At 38.3% G+C, this 22,054-nt stretch overlaps 1 protein-coding gene and 1 long non-coding RNA gene across 2 annotated transcripts in view; one reads left to right on the top strand and one right to left on the bottom strand.

Moving 5' to 3' along the window:
- The window catches only part of Atf2 (activating transcription factor 2), a 91,642-nt gene extending 71,453 nt beyond the window's left edge, over positions 1 to 20,189 (top strand). The window contains 5 exon segments of the mRNA XM_059260715.1: positions 5,180 to 5,329; positions 7,403 to 7,609; positions 12,080 to 12,185; positions 17,581 to 17,786; positions 17,788 to 20,189. Coding sequence (XP_059116698.1) covers positions 5,180 to 5,329; positions 7,403 to 7,609; positions 12,080 to 12,185; positions 17,581 to 17,786; positions 17,788 to 17,811 — 693 coding nt within the window. The 3' untranslated portion in view covers positions 17,812 to 20,189.
- On the bottom strand, positions 19,687 to 21,784 carry LOC131909247 (uncharacterized). The gene is made up of 3 exons (XR_009378806.1): positions 21,670 to 21,784; positions 20,957 to 21,140; positions 19,687 to 19,905 (listed from the first exon to the last, which is right to left on the bottom strand). It is a non-coding gene; the product is annotated as an uncharacterized LOC131909247 (long non-coding RNA).
- Between the last annotated feature and the right edge of the window lie 270 nt (positions 21,785 to 22,054).

Raw genomic sequence — 22,054 nt, 5'->3', positions numbered from 1 at the left:
TTTGTTTTTTGTTTTTTGGGTTTTTTTTTTGGTTTTTCAAGACAAGGTTTCTCTGTGTAGCCTTGACTGTCCTGGAACTCACTCTGTAGACCAGGTTGGCTTCGAACTCACAGAGTTCGAAGGGGCATGTGCCACAGCTGCCCGGCCTAAAGGTCAATTTGTAAAACAAATGTCCATTTATATTTAGATTTGCATTAATTATTTTAGCAAAGGTATTTTAAAATATCGTAAAAATGAATATGAGTAAATTGTAGATATCTTTATATCAGTTGTTTATAAGTTTACTGACTACTTTCATCACCTTGCTTAATCTATTTTTTTTTTAGCTTACCTATACTTTTGTTGTAATTTTAAAAATTGGCAATTCAGAGCAATGTCAGTTAACCCTTAAAATCTCTTTCTTCTAGTTTATACCCAGTGGCACACTTTGTAAGTCAGCCCCATTGTAATCAGTGTAACAGCATGGCGCAAACATTAGTGCTCCTCGCTGGATGGGTCCTGTGTGCCCTGGGGCAGTCAAGGGAGGATAATGCGTGAACACTGACAGTGCTGCAAGTGCTTGGCACGGTCGTAACGTGCCCTACTAAAGATTATTCAAGAGAGTGGTGTTGATGTACTTCAGACTCCCCTATGTGTACTTCTGTACTTCATTAATTCTGAGCTAAGCGCTCGACTATTACACTTTAAAAGCTTTTTAATTCTACGATGTTTTCTACCTAAGGACTTAAACATGTTTTGCCTTCACAAAATTTACTAAGCTCAACCTCTGAATACATTATACATTTTTTATCCAGAAATGAAGTCCCAGCACAGATTAGGTATTATTCTTTGTATTTTGATGGCTAACATTCTGATGATGAAAGGCATCAATCTGAGGGTTGGCCACCTCCCCAGACTCTCCTCCTCTGTTCTGTTTAGGTGACTTACAATGCTGTTTTCCAGCTTGTATCTTTCTGCCTTCAGTTCTTGAAGTTTCCTAAATTTTCCTGATTCTAGTCAGTTACTGATTTGATTAGTCATCTCATTTGTTATAATCCATCCATTCAACATTATCTGTTATCAGTGTTATTTTTGTGTATTTGTTACTAACATTGTTATTTCTAATTGCTTTAAAAAAAAAAAAAAAGAAAGAAAGAAAAGGAACCAGTGAATACATCTGGATTCTGTGGTCTTGCACATCACTTATGTATAGAATGTTGGTCCACAGCAATACTTCAGATGATCCCCAAGGACATTTGGAAAGTAAAAATTGTTTAAATTAAACTCTCCCAATTTTTGACCCTGTGCTGAGAACCTACAGGCTTCTGTAGCTCTTGTGAAGAAATAAGGAAGCCTGCTGATGAGATAGTTCAGTGGAGAAAGGCACCTGATACTAAGCCTGACCACCTGAGTTTGATTCCAAGAATCCACCCGCTGGAGGGAGAGAACCAATGTCCACAAGTTGTCCTCTGGCCTCCGCCTGTGCTCCCGTGTGTGTGCACGTGCATACACACAGAACATATATATTTGTTTAATGGAAAAGAAGTAAGGAAACAATATTTGAGAAATCCCTTTATGGGTCAGATAGTTTTGCGTGTTATGTTTAATTTTCACTTTAATTCCTACAAGCAAATTATCATTAATTTGCTAAATAAAGACACTAAGACTTGAAGATTGATGATTTGTTCAGTTGTAGTTTGAGAAAGTTAAGTCTAAATTTGTGTCTTAGTTGTATAAGGCTTAACGATAAGTGTGCTGACCAATGAAGTTGCTAGAACCTTGCAAACATTGTGCCTTTGCCATTCATAAAATCAGCCAGAAAAGAGAAAGAAACCCGCCCATCTGGGTGACATGGTTTAGCAGTTGGCAGTGTGAACACTTGCCATTCTCATTTCGTTCCAGTGGTTTTTATTTGAATAATTAAATCATGTAGTCTCTGATGATCTTTTCTGTTCTGAGTTTTTAGTAATACTAAGGACAATATATACAACAGGGTATCCTGGAAGATTATGTACTTTAAAATTAAGTCTGTTCAGATGTAGTATTTGAACTAGTTTATTTGCTGTATGACCTTGAGTAAAATGATGGTTGGTTATCTAATTTATAAAGTGGGACTAGTCTCCAATTAAAAACACATTGGGGGCCGGCCGGTGGTGGCGCACACCTTTAATCCCAGCACTCGGGGAGGCAGAGCCAGGCGGATCTCTGTGAGTTCGAGGCCAGCCTGGTCTCCAGAGCGAGTTCCAGGACAGGCTTCAAAGCTACACAGAGAAACCCTGTCTCGAAACCGCCCCCCCCCCCCCAAAAAAAAAAAAAAACACATTGGGAACTACTGGTCATAAAATAGCACAGATGAACCTCAGGTGTGCTTCACAGAGGCAATAAGCAGATTTAAGTGGTTATGCCCTGGGTGCAGCTTTTTGCTGTGATAGTTTGCATAACACAGCCTAGCATCAAAAAGCAGAGTAGCATTTCCTAGGGGCAGGGATGGAGGTGCTGTGGCAAGAGGCAGCAGGGTAATGTGTTGGCAGAGCGAACTGCTGCAGAATACATGCAACTTGAAACTTTCAAAACTGTAGAATACAATGAGTAAATCACTGCACAAAACATACACCTCGGTGAAACTTTTAACTACTGACTTCATTTTAAAATCATACCCTAATCTAAAAAGATTGACAGAAGAGGAACTGCCCACTAATCCACAGCTATAATTATGATCACAGGTGAATTCTGGTGACATTTTTATGTCTAGGTTTTTGTGGAATATGGGTCCTCCATATTGAAGAAATTGCTAAAGTTTGAATATTTGTAGAATTTTGTAAATTGTTTTAGTTGGAATAAATGAAAACAATTCTAGAATTACTTAGGAACCTTTTGCAGAAGCTCTTCTTGAACATCTGTGCTTGGATACTCAGAGAAAACAGGGAGTAATAGTTGCCAGGCGTTACTAACATTCAACATTCCATATTTACATCCAGCACGTCTGGAAAGCACTCAGTCAACTACAGCATGACACACACACACACACACACACACATCTACACGTGTATAGATAACTCTTTCCTCCAGATACATACCTAAGTCTCTTAAGAAAATGCAGAGGCTCAGTGGTAGAATAGTTGCAGAGTATCCACAAGGCCCTGAATTCAGTTTTTTCATTACTGGGAGGGAGGGTGAGATAAAAATATCTCTGACTCAGCTATTTGGGGCTTAAGGGCTACATCTCAGTTACTAAGAATGGTGTCAGCAATAATGGCTCCAGGTCTCTTAGGTCACTGAAGTCCCTTCATTAATCATGTTTCTACTAATCAGTGAACTATTTGCTAAAATAGGATACAGAAAAGTATACCAGATAATCTCTGCTCTAGAAGAGCTTATCATCTGGTTGGTAGATAAAATAATTAAATGTAACTAATTATAGAATAAGCTTCATTCGAGTTTTATTCATTCAATCTGTGTGTGTGTGTGTGTGTGTGTGTGTGTGTGTGTGTGTGTTTTCTCAAGCGCATGGGCGTTTTCTCAAGCGCATGGGCGTTTGTGAAACGGTCTCACTATGTAGGTCTGGCCAACCTGGAACTTGATGCATAAAACAGGCTGGCTTGAACTCGGAGATTTAACTGTCTCTGCCTCTCCCCAGTGCTAGGATTAAAGGCATGCACCAAGCCCAGCTGAAGTTGTATCTTTATAAAGAAATGCATCAGTTATGTCTAAGGCAGCATTCTAACACTGGATCTGTCATACTATCCAAGTTCATGAGGTCTGATTGAGATCCTGGCAAAATATAAAGTAAAACAAATAGATCTTCAGGGCTGGGGAGATGGCTTAGTGGTTAAAAGCACCTGCTTCTCTTGGCAGAGACCTGGATTGTTTCCATCACCCACATGGTGGTTCACTGCCACCTGTAACTCTGTTCCAGGGCATCCAGGCTCACAACACAGTGCACCTACATACCTGCAGGCACTCACACATACACATAAGTAAATCTTAAAGCGGGGAAGGAGCAGTCTTCGTACTAGGAAGGGGAGGACCATAGACTTAAATCTTAAATTCTTCAGTACGACAGATCCTCATAGTGCCTAAAAAATGCAACATCAGATTACTGAGATGGCTCATCAGGTAAAAGTGCTTTCAACTCTGGAATCCATGGTAGAAGGAGAGAATCTGCTCCCAAAAGGTTGTCCTCTGTGTGTGACATGTGTACACACACAAGTAAGTAAAATACATTTAATATGCATTTAATGTGCAACATCTGGCCACCATCTTAGTAAATACTAAAAACCCGAAAGCAGAGATCAAATAGACCTGTCAAGAAAAGAGGAGAATTAAATCTTAGAATCTGAGCAAAGGCACATAAGGGATGTGGGCATAGGGTGGGAGAGGGTAGGTGAAAACATACAAATAATCAATTAACCTTTTTTTTATTTAAGTTGAACAAGGCTGGATACAATATTTTCATTTTTTAGGTCTTCTCAGAGTAAAGAACGAAGTATAAGATCCTGTAGTTGTGCTAGACAAAGAGAGAAGCTTTCCAAAGCCCTAGTTTGTCATACTGATGTTTATTACAACCCAGAGAAATGAAATAAATGAACACAATTTTTTTAAAAAGCCAAATTTTTTATGTGTTCCATGACAAACACTGTCTTTTTACTTTTTAGTTAGTCAAAGTGTATGTTGAGAGTTAGATTTGCATGTAACACAGGTGTTGGTGGTTGGTCTTCGGTCTTTTTTGGGGGCCCTGCCACCCAGATCCTATATAAATCACACACAGAGGCTTATTCTTAATTACAAATGCCCAGCCTTAGCTTGGCTTAGTTTCTAGCCAGCTTTCCATAACCCATCTACCTTTTACCTCTGGGCTTTTCCCGTTCTCTTATTTCCGTATCTTACTCCATGGCTTGCTGTGTGTGTAGCTGGGTGGCTGGCCCCTCATGCCCTCCTCCTCCTGCTTGATCTTACCTTTCCAATCCCTCTTCCCAGATTTCTCCTTAGGTGTATTCTCTCTGCCTGCCAGCCCCGCCTATCCTTTCTCCTACCTTACTATTGGCCAGTTCTTTATTAGACCAACAGGTGTTTTAGACAGGCACAGTAACACAGCTTCACAGAGTTAAACAAATGCAACATAAGCAAAAGTAACACACCTTAAAATAATATTCTACTACATACAGGAACCATTTTTTTTAAAATAGTGTTTGCATTTCAGAGATTAAAAGCTGCTTTAACCCAGCAACACCCTCCAGTTACCAACGGTGATACTGTAAAAGGTCATGGCAGTGGATTGGGTAGGACTCAGTCAGAAGAATCTCGTCAGCAGTCCTTACAGCAGCCGGCCACATCCACGACAGAGACTCCGGTATGTGTGGTGTCATTATTCACCACTCTGGTCATCCTTAAAAAGAAAAACACAGTACAGCTTATGTGACTTCTTTATATATTTATAGTCTCTCAGCATGTGAATATAATATAAATATAACCATCTTAATTTGATGTTTGTTTTGTGCTGATAGAGATTGAACCCAGCATTTCAAACATACTAGATAAGCTCCCTTCTAAGCCATATCACCAACCCTAACGCTGTATAAATTTTTAGTATTAGTTATTTGAACAAAAGATTAAGTGGTTATTTTATATCTTAAGGTATGTAGAGTATGAAATAGTTTGGTGATTTGCCTGCCAAGTCCATATGTTCATAAATAGCATTTTATTTGATCATGCTATTTTAAAATATGCTTAATAATAATAGGTAAAGTAATTTTTCAAGTTTCTCCTTTTGGATCACATGCTGGTAGTCTAAAGTTCTCTTTTCTCAGCATCATTTCCAAGAGTTTGTTTCCTGTCTCCCACATTGCTATATTCTGTGGCACAGTTTGAGATTGTAAGACTATGAGGGTCCCTAACATTGGACGGTCCTATGTACTACAAAGTGTGATTAATGACTGAAGATTTATGTCCTGGGCTAATCAAAGATAACCAAGCTGACTATTAATGAAAATCAAGGCCCTGTGGCTTATCCTTACCTGGAAAATAAGTATTATTATAAAAATTATTTTAGGAAAACTGGCATATTTAATAAACTATTTTAAAATAGAATTGAAAAATGTTGTAAACTTACAATGAGTAGCTTTCAAAGGGTTGAATGGATACAAAATCAGTTAAAAAGAACATTTATAAAAATAGTTTGTCAAAATACAAATGAATTTTTTCTTTTATTGAAAATAGATTTTTTTTTTTAATATATGTTGATTATGGTTTCCCCTCTCCCCTACTCCTCCCAATTCCTCCCCACCTCCCCTCACATTTGGATCCACACCCTTCCTTTCTCTCATTAGAAAACAAACAGGCAGCCTGGCCATGGTGTCGCACGCCTTTAATCCCAGCTCTCGGGGAGGCAGAGCCAGGCGGATCTCTGTGAATTCGAGGCCAGCCTGGTCTGCAGGGCGAGATCCAGAACAGGCACCAAAACTACACAGAGAAACCCTGTCTCGAAAAAACTAAAAAAAAAAAGAAAGAGAGAAAACAAATAGGTGGTTTTGAGACCAACCTGGTCTACAGAGCGAGTTCCAGGATAGAGCTACACAGAGAAACCTTGTCTTGAAGAAACAAAACAAAATAAAAGAGGAAGGAAGAAAACAGGCATCTAAGGAATAATAATAAGATAAATCAAAAACAAACAAATCAGAATAGGACCAAGAAACACATGTAAACACAGAGACACATACAGGAATCCCATAAAAAACCAAAACCGGAAGCCATAATATACACAAAGAACTATAAGGTAAAAGTAAAATGAATTCCCTGACTTAACATTATGAGATAATGATCCTCCAAAGATGCCATTAAGTTAGATTTGTTGACCATCGACTGCTGGGCATGCAGTCTAGCCTTAAGAGTGGTTTATTTCCCCAGTGAGACTGCCATGGAGAACATTAATTTTTCATTTGCAAGTGACTATCAATTGAAGATAGCTTCTGGTTAGGGATGGGGGTGTATGTCTACTTCTCCTTTCATTTCTAAGACCCCATCTGGTGCAGCCCCAGCAAACCCTGTGCATGCCTATTGTCAGACTGTGGGTCTCTGTGTTTGTTCCCATCTACTGCAGGAGGAAGCTTCTGTGATGATGGCTGAACAAGGCACTGATCTGTGAATATAGCAGAATGTCATTAGTCATTTTACTGCTGTGTTCCTTTAGCAAGACAGTCACAAATACACATATTTGAACATCACATTGAGTATTTTGCTGTCATATAGCTTAGTTATGTAAAAGGAATTCAGCCCCAGGGTGATTTTCATGTTGTTCCAAAGTACTGATGTCGTCAGGTTTTAGAGCATGAAGTTAAGCAGTACTCTCACTTTAATACCGTGTCTTGTCCATGTTAATTTACTCACTACACAATAATGATACAACTTTCTCTCCATGTTGTCACAGGCTTCTCCGGCTCACACAACTCCGCAGACCCAAAATACAAGTGGCCGTCGAAGAAGAGCAGCTAATGAAGATCCTGATGAGAAAAGGAGAAAGTTTCTAGAACGAAATAGAGCAGCAGCTTCAAGATGCCGACAGAAAAGGAAAGTCTGGGTTCAGTCCTTAGAGAAGAAAGCAGAAGACTTGAGTTCACTAAATGGCCAGCTGCAGGTATGGGGCACAAATGCACAGTTTACTTGTGTTTATTAGTTAGGAACATAGTTTTTCCACTAGATGATCCTCCAAACACTTTATTTAGAACATGTTGTATACTGCATATATATGGACTCTGTAGTAAACCATGGTTTCCTAAACCTTTGTGAATAATGACATGAAGTAATACTAAACTTTCAACACTGGCACAGTGAGGAAATTTTACGTGTAACTGTTTGTGTGGTACACAAATACCCTAATTACTTGGCTTGAACTTTATGAAGTTCTCAAAAACTTTAAAAATATTACTGGTTTTTTTTGTTGTTTTATTTTGTTTGTTTGTTTGTTTGTTTGTTTGTTTGTTTGTTTTTGGTTTATATTAACCATAAAGTAGTTTCAGTGGCAGTGTTTACATTCTTTCTTTTAATTACAATTTTATTTTGTTCCTTTTTTTTTTCTTTTTTTTTTTTTTTTAAGTGAATATAGTGATCATGAAAGGTGCCAGATTGAAAACAGCTTTGGAAACTGAAGGATTCTAATTATCCACAGAACAGGTACAATTTGGCCAGTGGCAGAACAAATGATTTCATGCTGCCCTGCCGATGTGCCTCACGTACATTTCTTAGGACCTCATATGCTATACAGATTGTAAGGCTTCGTCCCCATTCAAGTCTTTGGTAAGATTTCCAATAAAAGTATCAGGTAGCATCAAGCGTGTTGATCCTCCCTTCTTCCTCCTTCCCTTCTTTGTCCTTCCTCCTTTCTCTCTGTTTTCATCATTTTGCTTTTGACTTGTGGCTATTCTCCAGTAGTAGCTTTTGAACTACCAATTAACTGGAAAGTAATGGTAATCAGTTGTGGCTTGTTAATATAGGTCAACAGTACTAGAAATTGAAATCAGAGCCTCACCACTCTGCCACCAATGCCTCCTTTATTGCTTAGGAATCTCAGCTTAGACAACTAAATTGCCCAAACTTGCTCCAAACTCAAGACCTTCCTGCCTCAGCTACCAAGTAGCTGGTATGTGTGCATGTGCCTAGATCAGTCTTTTGAATTATCCATTTCCAGTTTTCAGTGAATCTTCCTATATAAACACTAATAGGAATAGGGACACTTGCTTCTTCCTAAATCTATCTGCAAAGTACTATAAATATAATTGTTTAAATGCTTAGAAAACTGTTTTTACCATCCTGAAGAGCACTTACCCAAACTAATTTTTTTTTTTTGGTTTTTTCGAGACAGGGTTTCTCTGTGTAGTTTTGGTGACTGTCCTGGATCTCATCCCCGTAGACCAGGCTGGCCTTGAACTCACAGAGATCTGCCTGGCTCTGCCTCCCGAGTGCAGGGATTAAAGGCTGGCCCAAACTAAATTTTATAACAAGATTTCATTACATGTGTGAGACAGACATCCTTAAAAGCCTTTGTTGCATTTTGCATATTGATTTGGTTATTTTAGAATAAATAATCATTTACAAAACTTATTTTTAACCATCTAATTTTAATAATTTGAAAAACAGATTAATCATGACTTACTAAACAACATAAACTCTAAACATACTAGGATTTAGTAAATATTATCATCATTATCATGGTAAATGAATTTTACTCAAAAACTTCCAGTTTTTTAGAATAAAATTAATTTTTTCTTTTAAATAAAATGAAACAGATTATACATTCTGATTTATACATAGACCACAAAAATCATTCTTTGCCAAACCTGTTAGAATATTAATTACTGTTGCGTACATTTTCAGATATTCATGTTAATAAAGTGATTTAAGTGTATCTTTTTTTGTTCTTAATAAAACCTTTTAAATTTTTTTTTTTATATTTCTCTCTCACCTTTACTCCCTGCAAAACCAGAATATAGCCCACCCCACTGTCCTTCAAATTCATGGCTTCTTTTGTGCAACTAATTATTACTACATATCTATATAGCGCGCGTGTGTGCGTGTGTGCGTGTGTGCGTGTGTGCGTGTGTGCGTGTGTGCGTGTGTGTGTGTGTGTGTGTGTGTGTGTGTGTGTGTGTGTGTGTTCCTGTTGAATCTATCTAATGCTACCTGTATGTGTGTTTTGAGGAGGAGTCTGATACTGGACAAACAATTGGTATGTTCTTGCCTTAAGAGCACCGACTCTCCACTCCCAACTCTTCTCATTGCCTAGAGTTCTTCGTGTAGAGTTGAGGCCTTGGGGCTTTTCTCCATTCAGTTTGGCGTGTTTGTTGGTGGTGGTCCTTGTTCAGCTAACATTTTGTCAGTTGTGTTGGTGAGACTTTGTGAGTGAGAGGGGATTAGGAGGGCAAAAGGGATCTGCTCAGGGAAAAGGGAGGGGCTCCTTAGGGAGAGGCAGGAAGGTAAATCCAGAAGAGGTAGGGGTGGGGAAGGAGGATAAAGGGGACTGGCAGTATACAAGTAGTCTGATACGGGCGTCGGAAAGGGAGGCTCGTCAATACAAAAGGAGACAGGTGGAAAAGCCACAAGGAACTAAACTATTAACTATTTCCAGAACATAACCCAAAAAACTATAATACTCTGTGTATGAATATACATACATAGTTTTAATGAGCCTTTCTCATCTGGGTGGACAAAACTTCCTCCAAGAGCCAAAGACCACGTAGCAAAATTGCCAGTACCAGACATGATCTACCCGCTTTTTAGTTGTTGGCCAGGGCTGTCCAGGAGACTCAGAAAACATACAGTCTATTGCTGTTGCCCTTGGTTACCCTCTCCTGCCACCCCCACCTCCACCCGCACCCCAGAGGTGGAAGGTAAGTCCCTATTGGTAAGACACCATACACTTCGGAAACAGGGCCCAGAGGCCCCTGAGCTGGAACTGACCTAAATGCTGCTTCTCTGACTAACTTTCATGACACCAGAAGGTACCATACATGCTTCCAAAGGAGGGAAGCCGTCAACAATCTTAACCCAGCTATGACACCTATAAACCGTATCAGTGATCAGCATAACACAACAACCCTATTGGTGCAGTGGCATGCACCCCTCGGTGGTAACCAACACCTTCTGATTGGACTTGAGACCCATTTCACAAGAGGGAGACCATGGCTGGTACTGCAAACTGCGCTAACTACTCAGTGCTGGTGCAGTCATGTTGCTTGGAGAGGAATCTACAACCACCTGTTTTTCTTTTACAGCACATATGTCTGTGTGAGGGTGCTGGATCCCCTGGAACTGGAGTTACAGACAGTTGTCAGCTGCCATGCAGGTGCTGGGAATTGTTTGGAAGAGCAGCCAGTGTTCTTGACACTGAGCCATCTCTCCAGCCCCCACTATCTATTCTTAAATACAGTATTCTAAGTATATTTTCACCTCTTACTAATTCGGGTTATACTAGCACAAAGTTTGTTCTGTGCTTTAGTACATTGTTGCCAGTGTTGTAGGGGTGTGGAAAACTTTGCATACACTCACTTTTCAGATTGCTTGACTTTTGTTCTCATGATTTTGTTTCTGTCATCAATCACTTAAGAAGGCCTAATAAGACTAATCTGCTAAAGTATTTCACATCCAGCTTTCTGGTTTAAAAGGTAAAGTGGAGGCTGGAGTAATCCCAGCACTTAGGCCTAGGGCAGGAGAATTGCTGTGGTTTAGAGGCCAGCCTGGGATGCAGTGATATCCTGTCTAAAAAAGGTGTTGGTGGATTATGTGCCTGCAATATCATGTCTCCCAGTGTGCTAAATATTCTCATTTGTTAATAGTTTGGGGTTCATGGGTGAAACCCAGATGGTTAGAGTTAATGTAAATCCAGATGAGAAGAAACATTTATAATGAGTTTTTTAATGCTACTAATTTATTAAGTCCATAGTATTTCTAACTCATAAGTGTTGGTAAATGATCACCAATTTCTGCTTTTAATATATGGTGCTGAACCAAAGGAATTAGAATGACTTGTTCAGTTGGGAACTTTGATGTAGAACTTGGGAAATGAATGCATCCTAAACAAAGGCTAAAGTACTCTGTTGTAAGGAAGGAAACAGATCACCATGAACATAACATTTAAATTTCGATGTGTATGTCACAAGCAGCAAATACATTTAACAGTACATCCACTTTCATTGGTTCTGGTGCCCAGACGGTGCTCAACGATTAAGTTTCTAAACTTTAAATTTGCTTAATTGCATTTCCAGGATAAACTTTTCATTTTTAAAAAGTGAATGGAATCATTGAAAATCCATCCTAATTATTGACATTTTCAAGTTTTCAAATAATCCAAAGAGCATATAATGTATGTAAAATAAAGACCTATAGTGCATAAGGGTTCCCATGGCAATGGTGAGCTAGGATGCAGTTATGTTGTTGATATGATTTCAGTTTTTTAAACTAAAAACTTTTGTATAAATGCTAAAACACAAAACTGATGTATATTGATTATGCCAAAAAGATCCAGTTTTCATACCTTAAGCCTCGCTTTCTTTAAATAATCAAATATGTTTTATCTAACACTGGTAAGGCATACGAGTTGTTTCTTCTCCAGAGCGAAGTCACCCTGCTGAGAAATGAAGTGGCCCAGCTGAAACAGCTTCTCTTGGCTCATAAAGATTGCCCTGTAACCGCCATGCAGAAGAAGTCTGGCTATCATGGTGAGTAATGTCCCATTACCTACAGCTGTAGGCTACGGCAGTGACCGACTGCCAGAGTAAGCAGAGCTACCAGGAAAAAGTGCGGGCTGCCGTTCGGGTACTTAAGAGTAAACATCAGGATTTCTGCAAGGCTATGATAGTCTGGGGTGGGGGGCAAGTTTCCCTAGGCATTAGTATGGATAGAAGTTGGCTAGCTAAACAGTCTGAAGTACACTGTTTACTGTCAGTGATCCTTTGTTGTCACGAGTTAACACTTGCTCTTGAATTAAGTATTTTCTTTGCTGTCCCCATTTAGTGATGATGAGAATTTTTTAATCCACTGTCTTCATTCAACCACACACTCTCCATTTATAGTATCATATCTTATTGTTCTTTTTTAGAGAATGTCACCATTGGACAGTGTTTGTGTGGTTGTGAGCTTTTATGTGGTACTGTCACATTAGTCATAAAAATGTTAGAACAGTATTGAAATTATTTTCTTATAAATTTCCTTCATGCCCCCCACCAATGAGATTCTTCTGTTTCCAGCTTTGTCGAGGTTAATTGTGCTTTTTTCCTTTCTCTAATGACCTCCTTCTTGACAAGATGCACAGTGTTGGAACCAGCTGTTACTCCTGAGTAAATAGCCAATTTTGTCCGTCACATATAAATTCGTAACAAATAACAGAGCTGGGGATGCATTAGGCAACATTTATAATACATAACCCACGGCCTTTCGTTTTTATGATTTAGTGATATTTCAGGATATTTGTAAATGTGAGGATTGTTTCAGCCATATGTATCCACTTCATTTTAATTTGCCGATGTCAGTAATTCAAAAGAAGGAAACATTTTGTATTGGATGCAAACAGTTCCTCAGGTACTTACAATAAAACTTAATGGCTACCATCTTTACTTGTAGTCAATTGTAAGCAGTTTCATCAAAATGAGCAATATTTTTTAATTTAAAAGATTGAGTAGATGTAGCTACTCTCAATTGCCATATATATTTAGAATACTGATTTTTGTCTGTTTTGAGCATATAAATCTCTGTTATTTGATATCTAGTCATTTTGACAGGACAGTGAAACACATTGTCGAGTAAATTGGAACCATATAGAACTATGTTTGGGATTTGTATTAACAGTGATTGCTGTAGGGATGAGGCCATTACGTTCCCATCTGACTTAACAACATAATTTCCCATAGATGCTACTGAGTTCAACATTATGCATACATGATTTTCTTCAACAAGAAAGCCTCCTTGGATTTTGATGTTTTAAAAGGAAATATATGAATGATTTTGTAAAATTAGAAGGAAATTAACTCTTACATTGTATTTAATTGAAAATAATCTACAGTTTTAAAATCTTTTATTACTGATTAGATAGTCTCAACTATTTAATTATTATGCAGGCAATATATGCCCAATAAATGCAAACCAATGTTTTTTGGGGGTTCTTTTGTTTTGTTTTTTTGTGGGGAGAGGGTTTCGAGATAGTTTCTCTTGTAGCCCTGGCTATCCTGGAACTCATGCTATAGACCAGGCTGGCCCTGAACTCACAGAGATCCACCTCCCTCTGCCTCCCGAGTGCTGAGATTAAAGGCGTGTGCCACCACTGCCCAGTGCAAACCAATGATTTTTTTTTTTTAAGATTTATTTATTTATTATGTATACAGTGTTCCAGCACGTGCCAGAAGAGGGCACAAAACCTCATTATAGATGGTTGTGAACCAGCATGTGATTGCTGGGAATTGAACTCAGGATCTCTGGAAGAGCAGCCAGTGCTTTTAACCTCTGAGCCATCTCTCCAGTCCACAAACCAATGATTTAATGATTGTTTGACATCATTTTAAGCGTACAAAAGTGTCAATGTATCTATTGTTAAGTAAAATGACTGAAAGCCTTCATTCACAAACTCTTAATAATTCATAAACTCTTAGATAATCAGATTAGTTGAAAATTTAAAATTTTATTTATTTATTTATTTATGTGTTTATTTATTTGGAGTGGGGGTTGAGACGGGGTGTCTGTGTAGCACTGGCTGTCCTAGAACTCGTTCTGTAGACTAGGCTGGTCTCGAAATCAGAGATCCGTCTGCCTCTGCCTCCCAAATGCTAGGACTAAAGGTATATTCCACCCTGCTTGACTTAAAATTCTATTTTAAATTTGTATATAAATCTAATTTCGGTCAGTAGTCAAGGTAACAAAGATTAGGCAAATAGATGTTGAAGAAATAAATTCCACACTCTGAATATAGCCCATACAGTCAGTGGTGATGAGCTGCAGTACCAGCTAAATCTTTTAAAATATCTGTGAAAGAAAGCTAGGTGTAATGAAGCTCCAAGTTATTACAAATCTGTTAGGTCAGAGGGGCAGTACTAGCAGTCATAAGGTCCCAGTTGAAACATTGTCTAATGAAATTTAGTACTGAAAGTTCTGTATCACATCCTAAGAAACCCTTCAGTATGGGTAAACTGAGTGATGAGCACCCTAGTTGTTAGATAATAGGAAACCTGATTAAAAATATCACAATGAACTTTTAATACTTATTTTCATGATCTTATTGGTATGAATTCATATTCTCTAGATATGATATCATTTAAATTGTATTATTGTCTGTATAATTATAAATGCAAGGAAGCTTCTTGAGCCTAATTGAATATCAATACATTTTATTATTGAATATATGTATGAACATAGGTAGGGAACCTAGGTAAAGAGTTGGATTGCCAGGCTTATGGCTGAGCAGGCAAAGCATGTGCTGTACAATCCTAACAACCTGAGTTCTATCCCTGGAACCATATAAAAAAGCCACATGCGATCGTTAAGCATCTGTAGAGAAAGAAGTGGACAGGAGAACTATGTGGACGCTCACAAGCCAGCAGGTCTGTAGTACATGTAACAAGCACAAAAGGATGCCCTGTCTTCACAAGTTGGAAGGAGAGAACCAACTCCCACAAAATGTCCTCTGGCTTCCACACACTAAAACACATCACAGAGCGAGAGGGCTTGAATTTTCAAACATCTGATTTAAGCTAGAAGTGGTTCTCTGAGGGCAGCATATGTGTCTTTCTAGTATCTTTGATTTTTCTGGTCATTTCCTCCCCTCAGCTACTAAAACTAGACACAAGTACAGACGTAATGCATTGCAAAGGTATTTTATAACACATTATAATTACCTAATTTATAACTGGTAATTCTTTGTACTGCCTAAAGATGTGCTTTAGCCAATTCTGTGAGTCTCTGGATAAGCACTCCTCTAACTGTTTCATTTTGAGTCATTCTTTCCCTATATTTTTATATTTTCTCATATTACCAGTCAGCTTCCCTGTCTTTGAGAGCTGATGTTTTTCTAGAACCTAACATTCAGATGAAGGGTTAGCTTGTTGTTTTGATGAAGAATAATAGTGAAATAACAGCTTTTTAATATTCTCCATTTGAATTGTTATTGCCAGTGTTTTCTTTAAACACGTGATTGTTACATTGGTGGAAGAATAGAATTAGAAGTATGTTACAATATTCATTGTTGCCTAAAGTATTTTTTTCTGATTCATATATTTTTAAGATTTCTAATTGAGATTTTTTAAAATTGTAGTTTGAGGTCAGATTTGATTCAGGGAAACATTTTTTGCACTTACAGCACATTATGGAAAAGATAGGATCTCATTTCACTAATATATCTTAAAATGTGCTTTTCAAAATGACATGGATTTGATGCTGATGTATAAATTCTGTAAGAACTACTTATATTTCAGAAAATTCTCAAAATGAGGACTTTTATTTGTGCCCATTATACTTGCCAATTATTTCTCCCTCTACAAGGTACCCACTGTCCACCCCCTACATAACAAATCATGGGATAATTGTTCCATAAGGTCCATTGTCAATACGCATCTGGCCCATCAGTAAGTAGGCTGGTCTACATTCTCAATTGCTAGAAAGCCTGAATACTTTCTAAACACTTAACTAAAACTTATTTTTAATGCCAGGTGAAACAAGTCACATGGAAAAGAAAACATCCAAGTTGGGCATGTCAGCACACACCTGTAATCCCAGCACCTAGAAGGCTGAGGCAAGAGGATTGGCCATGAGGTTAAGGCCATCCTTGGCCACACAGTAAGACCCTGTTTCCAAACCCTAAGAGAGGGAAGAAGGAAAGATGAGAACGTGTCTAGTAGGATGGTACTGAATGTTGTAGAGCAGCAAACAAAACAAGGCGGTATCGTTAGGAATAATATGCCACTGTGATAAGTCAAGAAACATAAGGAGCAGATAAAATAAATCCAAAGAGGGACTGCATATGAAAAAGGAAAGAACAGTGTCAATGACTAAAGGATGGTATCTAGAACTTGCAAATTAGAAAATAGTTATCTGTTAAATATCAAATTATTCTACTAGTCTACTAAAATAAAGATGTAAGAGATTGGTTGCTCAGTTCTAAATATTGTAAATTTGTTTCCACGAATACTTGGATGTTCTTTCCTGAATGTTTCTTCAGTTTCAATATCTTAGGTTGTATATGGATATGTATTTGAATCTCAATTAATTTGTATAGCTCTAACAGCTGGTGACATTTAGTCTTTGAATATTACTTATTCTCATGTATATGCATCATTAGACGTAGGTGTTGTAATCATCCATGACTGCAATGGATGGAAATTCAGGCACAGAAAATACAGTTCTGGTAAATGCAGAGGGAATAATTGAAAATATAATTTTGTATGTAAGATTCATTTTGTTTATTCATGTGGTTATAAATAGTTTTTTTTACCTTTTAATAAGGGTGACAGGTAAGCAAATAGACTAGTTTTGTTAAATGTGTTGCTCAGTACATGCTGATTATATCTATGAGCAGCTATATTTCAGCCACTTACTTTACTTTGTTGTTGTATTAAAGACCAAGTCTTGCTGTGTAACTAGATGCTGGCCTAGAACTCTGTAGCCCGGGTTGTCCTCAAACTAGCAATCCTTCTGTCTCTGTCTCTGGAGAGTCCTGGGATTACAGATGTATGGAAAAAAGATGCCTCTTTTTCTTATTTTATTTGTTTGTTTTATGATAGGGTCTCATTATATAGCCCAGATTTGCCTTGATCTCAGAGATTGTCTGCTTCTACCTCCTGTGTGCTGGGATTAAATACATGCACCACCTACCTGGCCCTACCTTGTTTTCTTTGACCCTATTTAGCAAGTCTGATGACCCTGTGATACACAGGCATGCCCTCATTTGGCCTGTTGCAGACACAGTTGCCTACTTTCTGATTGGAGCCACTCTCCAGTTTATTTCAGCTGTGCAGCTTGTCCTGAGTAACTGGTACTGTAAAACACCTTCCAGCTTTGTGTGTGGACTCGACTCATTAATGCTCTCTTGTTAATACTTCGGAGAAAATGAATGATTTTTCTTTTTACACTCAGCTGCTGATAAAGATGACAGTTCAGAAGACCTTTCCGTGCCAAGCAGCCCACATACAGAAGCAATCCAGCACAGCTCTGTCAGCACATCCAATGGAGTCAGCTCAACGTCAAAGGCAGAAGCTGTGGCTACTTCAGTCCTCACCCAGATGGCAGACCAGAGCACGGAGCCTGCGCTCTCCCAGATGGTCATGGCTCCTTCCTCCCAGCCACAGCCCTCAGGAAGTTGATTAAAGACCGTCAGTGCGGCAGCTTTAGATACTGATTAGTGACTTCAAAGGGAAATCAAGGAAAGACCAGTTTGCATTTATGCGAAATCTGTGGTTGTAAATTTTTTTGTCTTTTTTTTTTTTTTTTTGTCTTTTTTACTTGAAGTTATATTTGGCTCTAGAGTTGGTGTAGTAACAGATGATCAGACTGAACAAGTTTTTAGTCTCTGGAAGACTGATTTTGCTTTTTTTATAAGTATTGTTAGATTTATTAATTTTTCTGTGCTCAATGTGTAAATTGTACCATAATTCATTGTGGGTTGTTTGACTTCTGTTTAGTGGTGTTTTAATAAATGGGGGTGTTGACTGAGTCACTCTTCCCACCCCCATTTCTTTGCCCACCCCTCACCCTGAGCTGTGATGGTAGTCTTGTTATCATTTATACCAAAGTTCTGCAGAGTTCCTATTGACTTTGTAATATGAACGTAAGGCACTAGGGAAGAAAAGACAGAAAGTTCCTTTTAATCTGTTTGCCTTTTATTTTGCACATTATGCAAAAGGAAGAATATTAGAAACACTTTTTTTTAAGTGAGTAAAAGTAGTAAAACATTAGTGCTTTGTGCACATTCATAGACTAATCAAAGTTGTTCACCACCCTGCAATGTTTTTAAGATTAAGTAGACAAAAATTTTGGAATCTTGAGCATTTCAAAAAAATGACTTGATTTTTTAAGTCTTAAATTCAGTATTTTAAACCTGTGTTCTTGAGGCTGAAAACTATGAAATTATATAATGTATGATACAGGGTTGTCAGATGTCTAGTAATTTTTAAAATTTGCTCTTGTCATTTTGGGGTTTTGTTTTGGTTCTGTTGTTGAGTGTGGTTTGTTTTGTTTTGTTTTGTTTTGCAGATTTCAGGTAACAAAGTGAGAAGTTTATGCATAATGAAGTATGGTGTGGTTGCCAGAAAAGCCTACAATTACGACTTAGAAATTTAAGACTGTTCCCCTCCTTGTTGTTCTTGTACTTGCGAGCTAACTTGTACTTACTCTTGTGAAAGCACTGTCATCTTTTAGTAGCCAATTTTGATAATGTTTCTCGTGGAAAAAAATCAGTATCTATCTTTAGAACAATGTAATTATAATGTGGGAATGTGAGTGAGTGAGAGAATGAGTGTGTGTGTGTGTGTGTGTGTGTGTGTGTGTGTGTGCATCTTCCAATAGTTTATGCCAGCGATCTTTGCTTGAATGTTTAACGATGCCTTCAGTGTGATGCTGGCAGTAGATGACTGCAGTTTCAGATGCCATTACTGTGCAGGCTTGGAGAACTAACATTCCATGAAGTAGCTTGTTCTGATGAGATGATTGTAGTTCAACTTTGCTCATTACCCAGTCATCTGTGGAATACTGAGTTTTCTAATGTGCCATTATCTATTTTTATTCTGCAGTTATGTTCAAAATACAGTACAATATTTTAAATAGACTAAATTGTTAAACATTAAAAATAAAAAAGTAGTAGATGTGTGTAAGAAAACTTTGTAAAATAGTTGAGTCCTACCCAGTAGCAACTTCTGGCGTTCAAGCAGGATTCCATTCTGTAAATACCTCTAATGTGTTTATAATAAGTTGTGTAGTCTGTTCTGCATCCATACTACACTATCACGTGGTCTCGGTGCCATCTCTTAATGAGACTGACATTTCCAAAGCCTGTATGGAGTACCCTTGAGAGTTCAGGGGAATCCCCATCCCATCTGCCTAAGTTCCAGACTGGGAAACATGCATATAAATGACATTTCAGGACTTTTAAGTAAGAAGATAATAGGAACTTTATTACTTGGCTTATTAAAAGTGAGAGCATTTTGGTTGCTGATTCTATTTGTGTCTATTACTTTCAACCTGATCTCATATTTAAAGTAATCAGTTTTAATCATGGTTTTGTCATAGTTACGCTAAGGAGTTGATCTCAAAGGCACAAAACATGAATTCTCCAGGCAAGCTCTTTTCGTTGTAGATGGATAAGGTTGGTCAGAGCCTTCATGTCTCACTCTCTGCACCCTCAACATTTTTCTTTCATCTTCAGATTTGTGAAAGCTTCGGTTCTTTGGTAACAGATTCTTGCAACTGTAAAGTAGAAGTACATAGATGTGAGAAGTCATGTAACGGTTAACGAACTTAACACGGTTGACAAAGCTCTCATTGTAAATCAGTCTGTACTCAGCAAATAAAAATCATTGTTAGTTGTATAAACACAAAAAATTTCCATTTTGACTTCCCGGATATCACACTACTTCTGTACCTAGCATTTTGAGTCCTTATATTTGCAATGTTACACAAACTGTACTATTTTCTTTTATGTACAGTTTGCATGACTAAACCATCAGAGAATAAATTCTATCTTTAAATTATGTTTATAATTTGCTTGTTTTTATCTGTCTTTCATAAAGTTTTGCCTGCTCTCCCCACCCCACCCCCCTTTTCAGGGCATTTAAATTTCCTGAGAGGAGGCTGCAAGTCTTTCCGTTTCTGAAATACGGAGTAAAGGCCTCTGGAAGGCCCTTAACCACGGCAGGCATAGCTTCTGTTCTCTGTGCTTACTAATCACTTCCATGCACGTGCACCGAGTGACCTTTTCAACTGATGGGCCTCATCTGGAACACCACCCAAACTTCAGACCTGAGAAAACATCTTAAACCCTATTCAACACTGAGCTAACCTTCCCTCAGCTGCCCTTTTTTCACAGTCTCTCATCAGCTGGTGACAACAGAATTCTTCCAGCTGCTTAAGCCAGAACAACCTTGTCATCATTGATTCTTCATTCCCACAGCCCATCTCCAACCCAACAGGAAATGCTGTTTGCTCTCCCTTCGAAATAATCCAAAATGCCACTTCTCATGACTGACACTGTTTTATCCCTGATCCATGCTCTCATGATTCCCTCAGATTATTGTTGTCTGTGTCTCTTGACTTCCATCCCTGCTTACCGTAGCTCCTCCCTAGTAGAGTAGCCAAGGTGGTGTCTCAAAATCTGTCAGAGTCCCCCTATATCCTAGATTGGATCCCCTTTTCACTAGAAGCTTAAGTCCTTAAAACAGCTTATAGGCCATAGACTACAGGCCCTGTCATAACCCATTTCCTCCTCAACCTCTTTTCCTACAAAGTTTTCAGTGACTACCTTGTGCTCCTAGGTGTCAGTATTCCAAGCATTCTTAAATTTGTCCAATATCCCAAATCTTGCTTCTGGAAGGTGCAGGAAATTGTTGGGAAGCAGTTAAGTTATGAGGTAAGTGAAAACTTGGGCCAGTTTTATAGTCAGCATTTGTGTAGCATTTTAATAATAGTTGTCCAGCTGAACCAGTCTGAAAACATGCAATAAATTGTTGAGCTGGTTTGAATATACCCACTCCACCAGTGTGGTGTTGCATGGCATGGTTTGTGGTGACAAACTGATGTACAGGCATACCTCCTTTTATTGCGCTTTAAAGGTACTGCATTTTTACTAATTGAAGGTTACTCCAACCTCATTTGAGCAAATGACATCACCATTTCTCTCTTAATTACTTTTAATTTTTTGTTGAAAATAGATTTTTTTTCATACAATATATTCTAATTGCCTCCCCCAACCCCTCCCAAGTCCTCCCTACCTCCCCACCCACCCAAATCCACAGCCTTTCTTTCTCATTAGAAAACAAACAGGCACCTAAAAAATAGTAAGGACAAACAGAAAAAAGAAGCCAAAGAAAAAGCACAGGCAACAGACTCAGACACACACACAGAAATCCCATAAAAACTTAATTTAACTTTACATATCGGCCACAGGTTCTCCTGTCCTCCCTCCTCCCATCCCATAAAAACAGAACCAGAAACCGTAACCTAGAAGCAAAAGACCTGTAAAGTTTTAGAGAATAAATAAATGCCCAAAGATTCTAAGACAAGAAATCCAAACCAGCATCACGCTCGTTCGTGGTGCCCGTGTGCTGCTGGGCATGGGCCCTGCCCTGAGGCCATCACCATTTTCCACAGTACTTCAATGTGTGCATGTTGCCTTTGTGCATTAACAGGCTATTATTAGCTAACAAACACCACTTTCCCATGGGAAGGAGAGACCCAGAACTTCTTACTGTACTGCAATGATCTGGAGACAAACCCACTCTATCCCCAAGCTGGGTTCGTTTTTCTCTGAGAAGATTTTCTCTAATTTTCAGTAAATGAAGGATGTTTTGAAATTTCAGATTTGTGTTTTCTTGACTTCCGAGGACAGTTAGTATTTAAT

Source organism: Peromyscus eremicus, chromosome 4 (assembly GCF_949786415.1).
Source record: "Peromyscus eremicus chromosome 4, PerEre_H2_v1, whole genome shotgun sequence".
In the NCBI taxonomy this organism is placed as follows: Eukaryota; Metazoa; Chordata; class Mammalia; order Rodentia; family Cricetidae; genus Peromyscus; species Peromyscus eremicus.
This window is presented reverse-complemented; position numbering and strand designations above follow the sequence as displayed.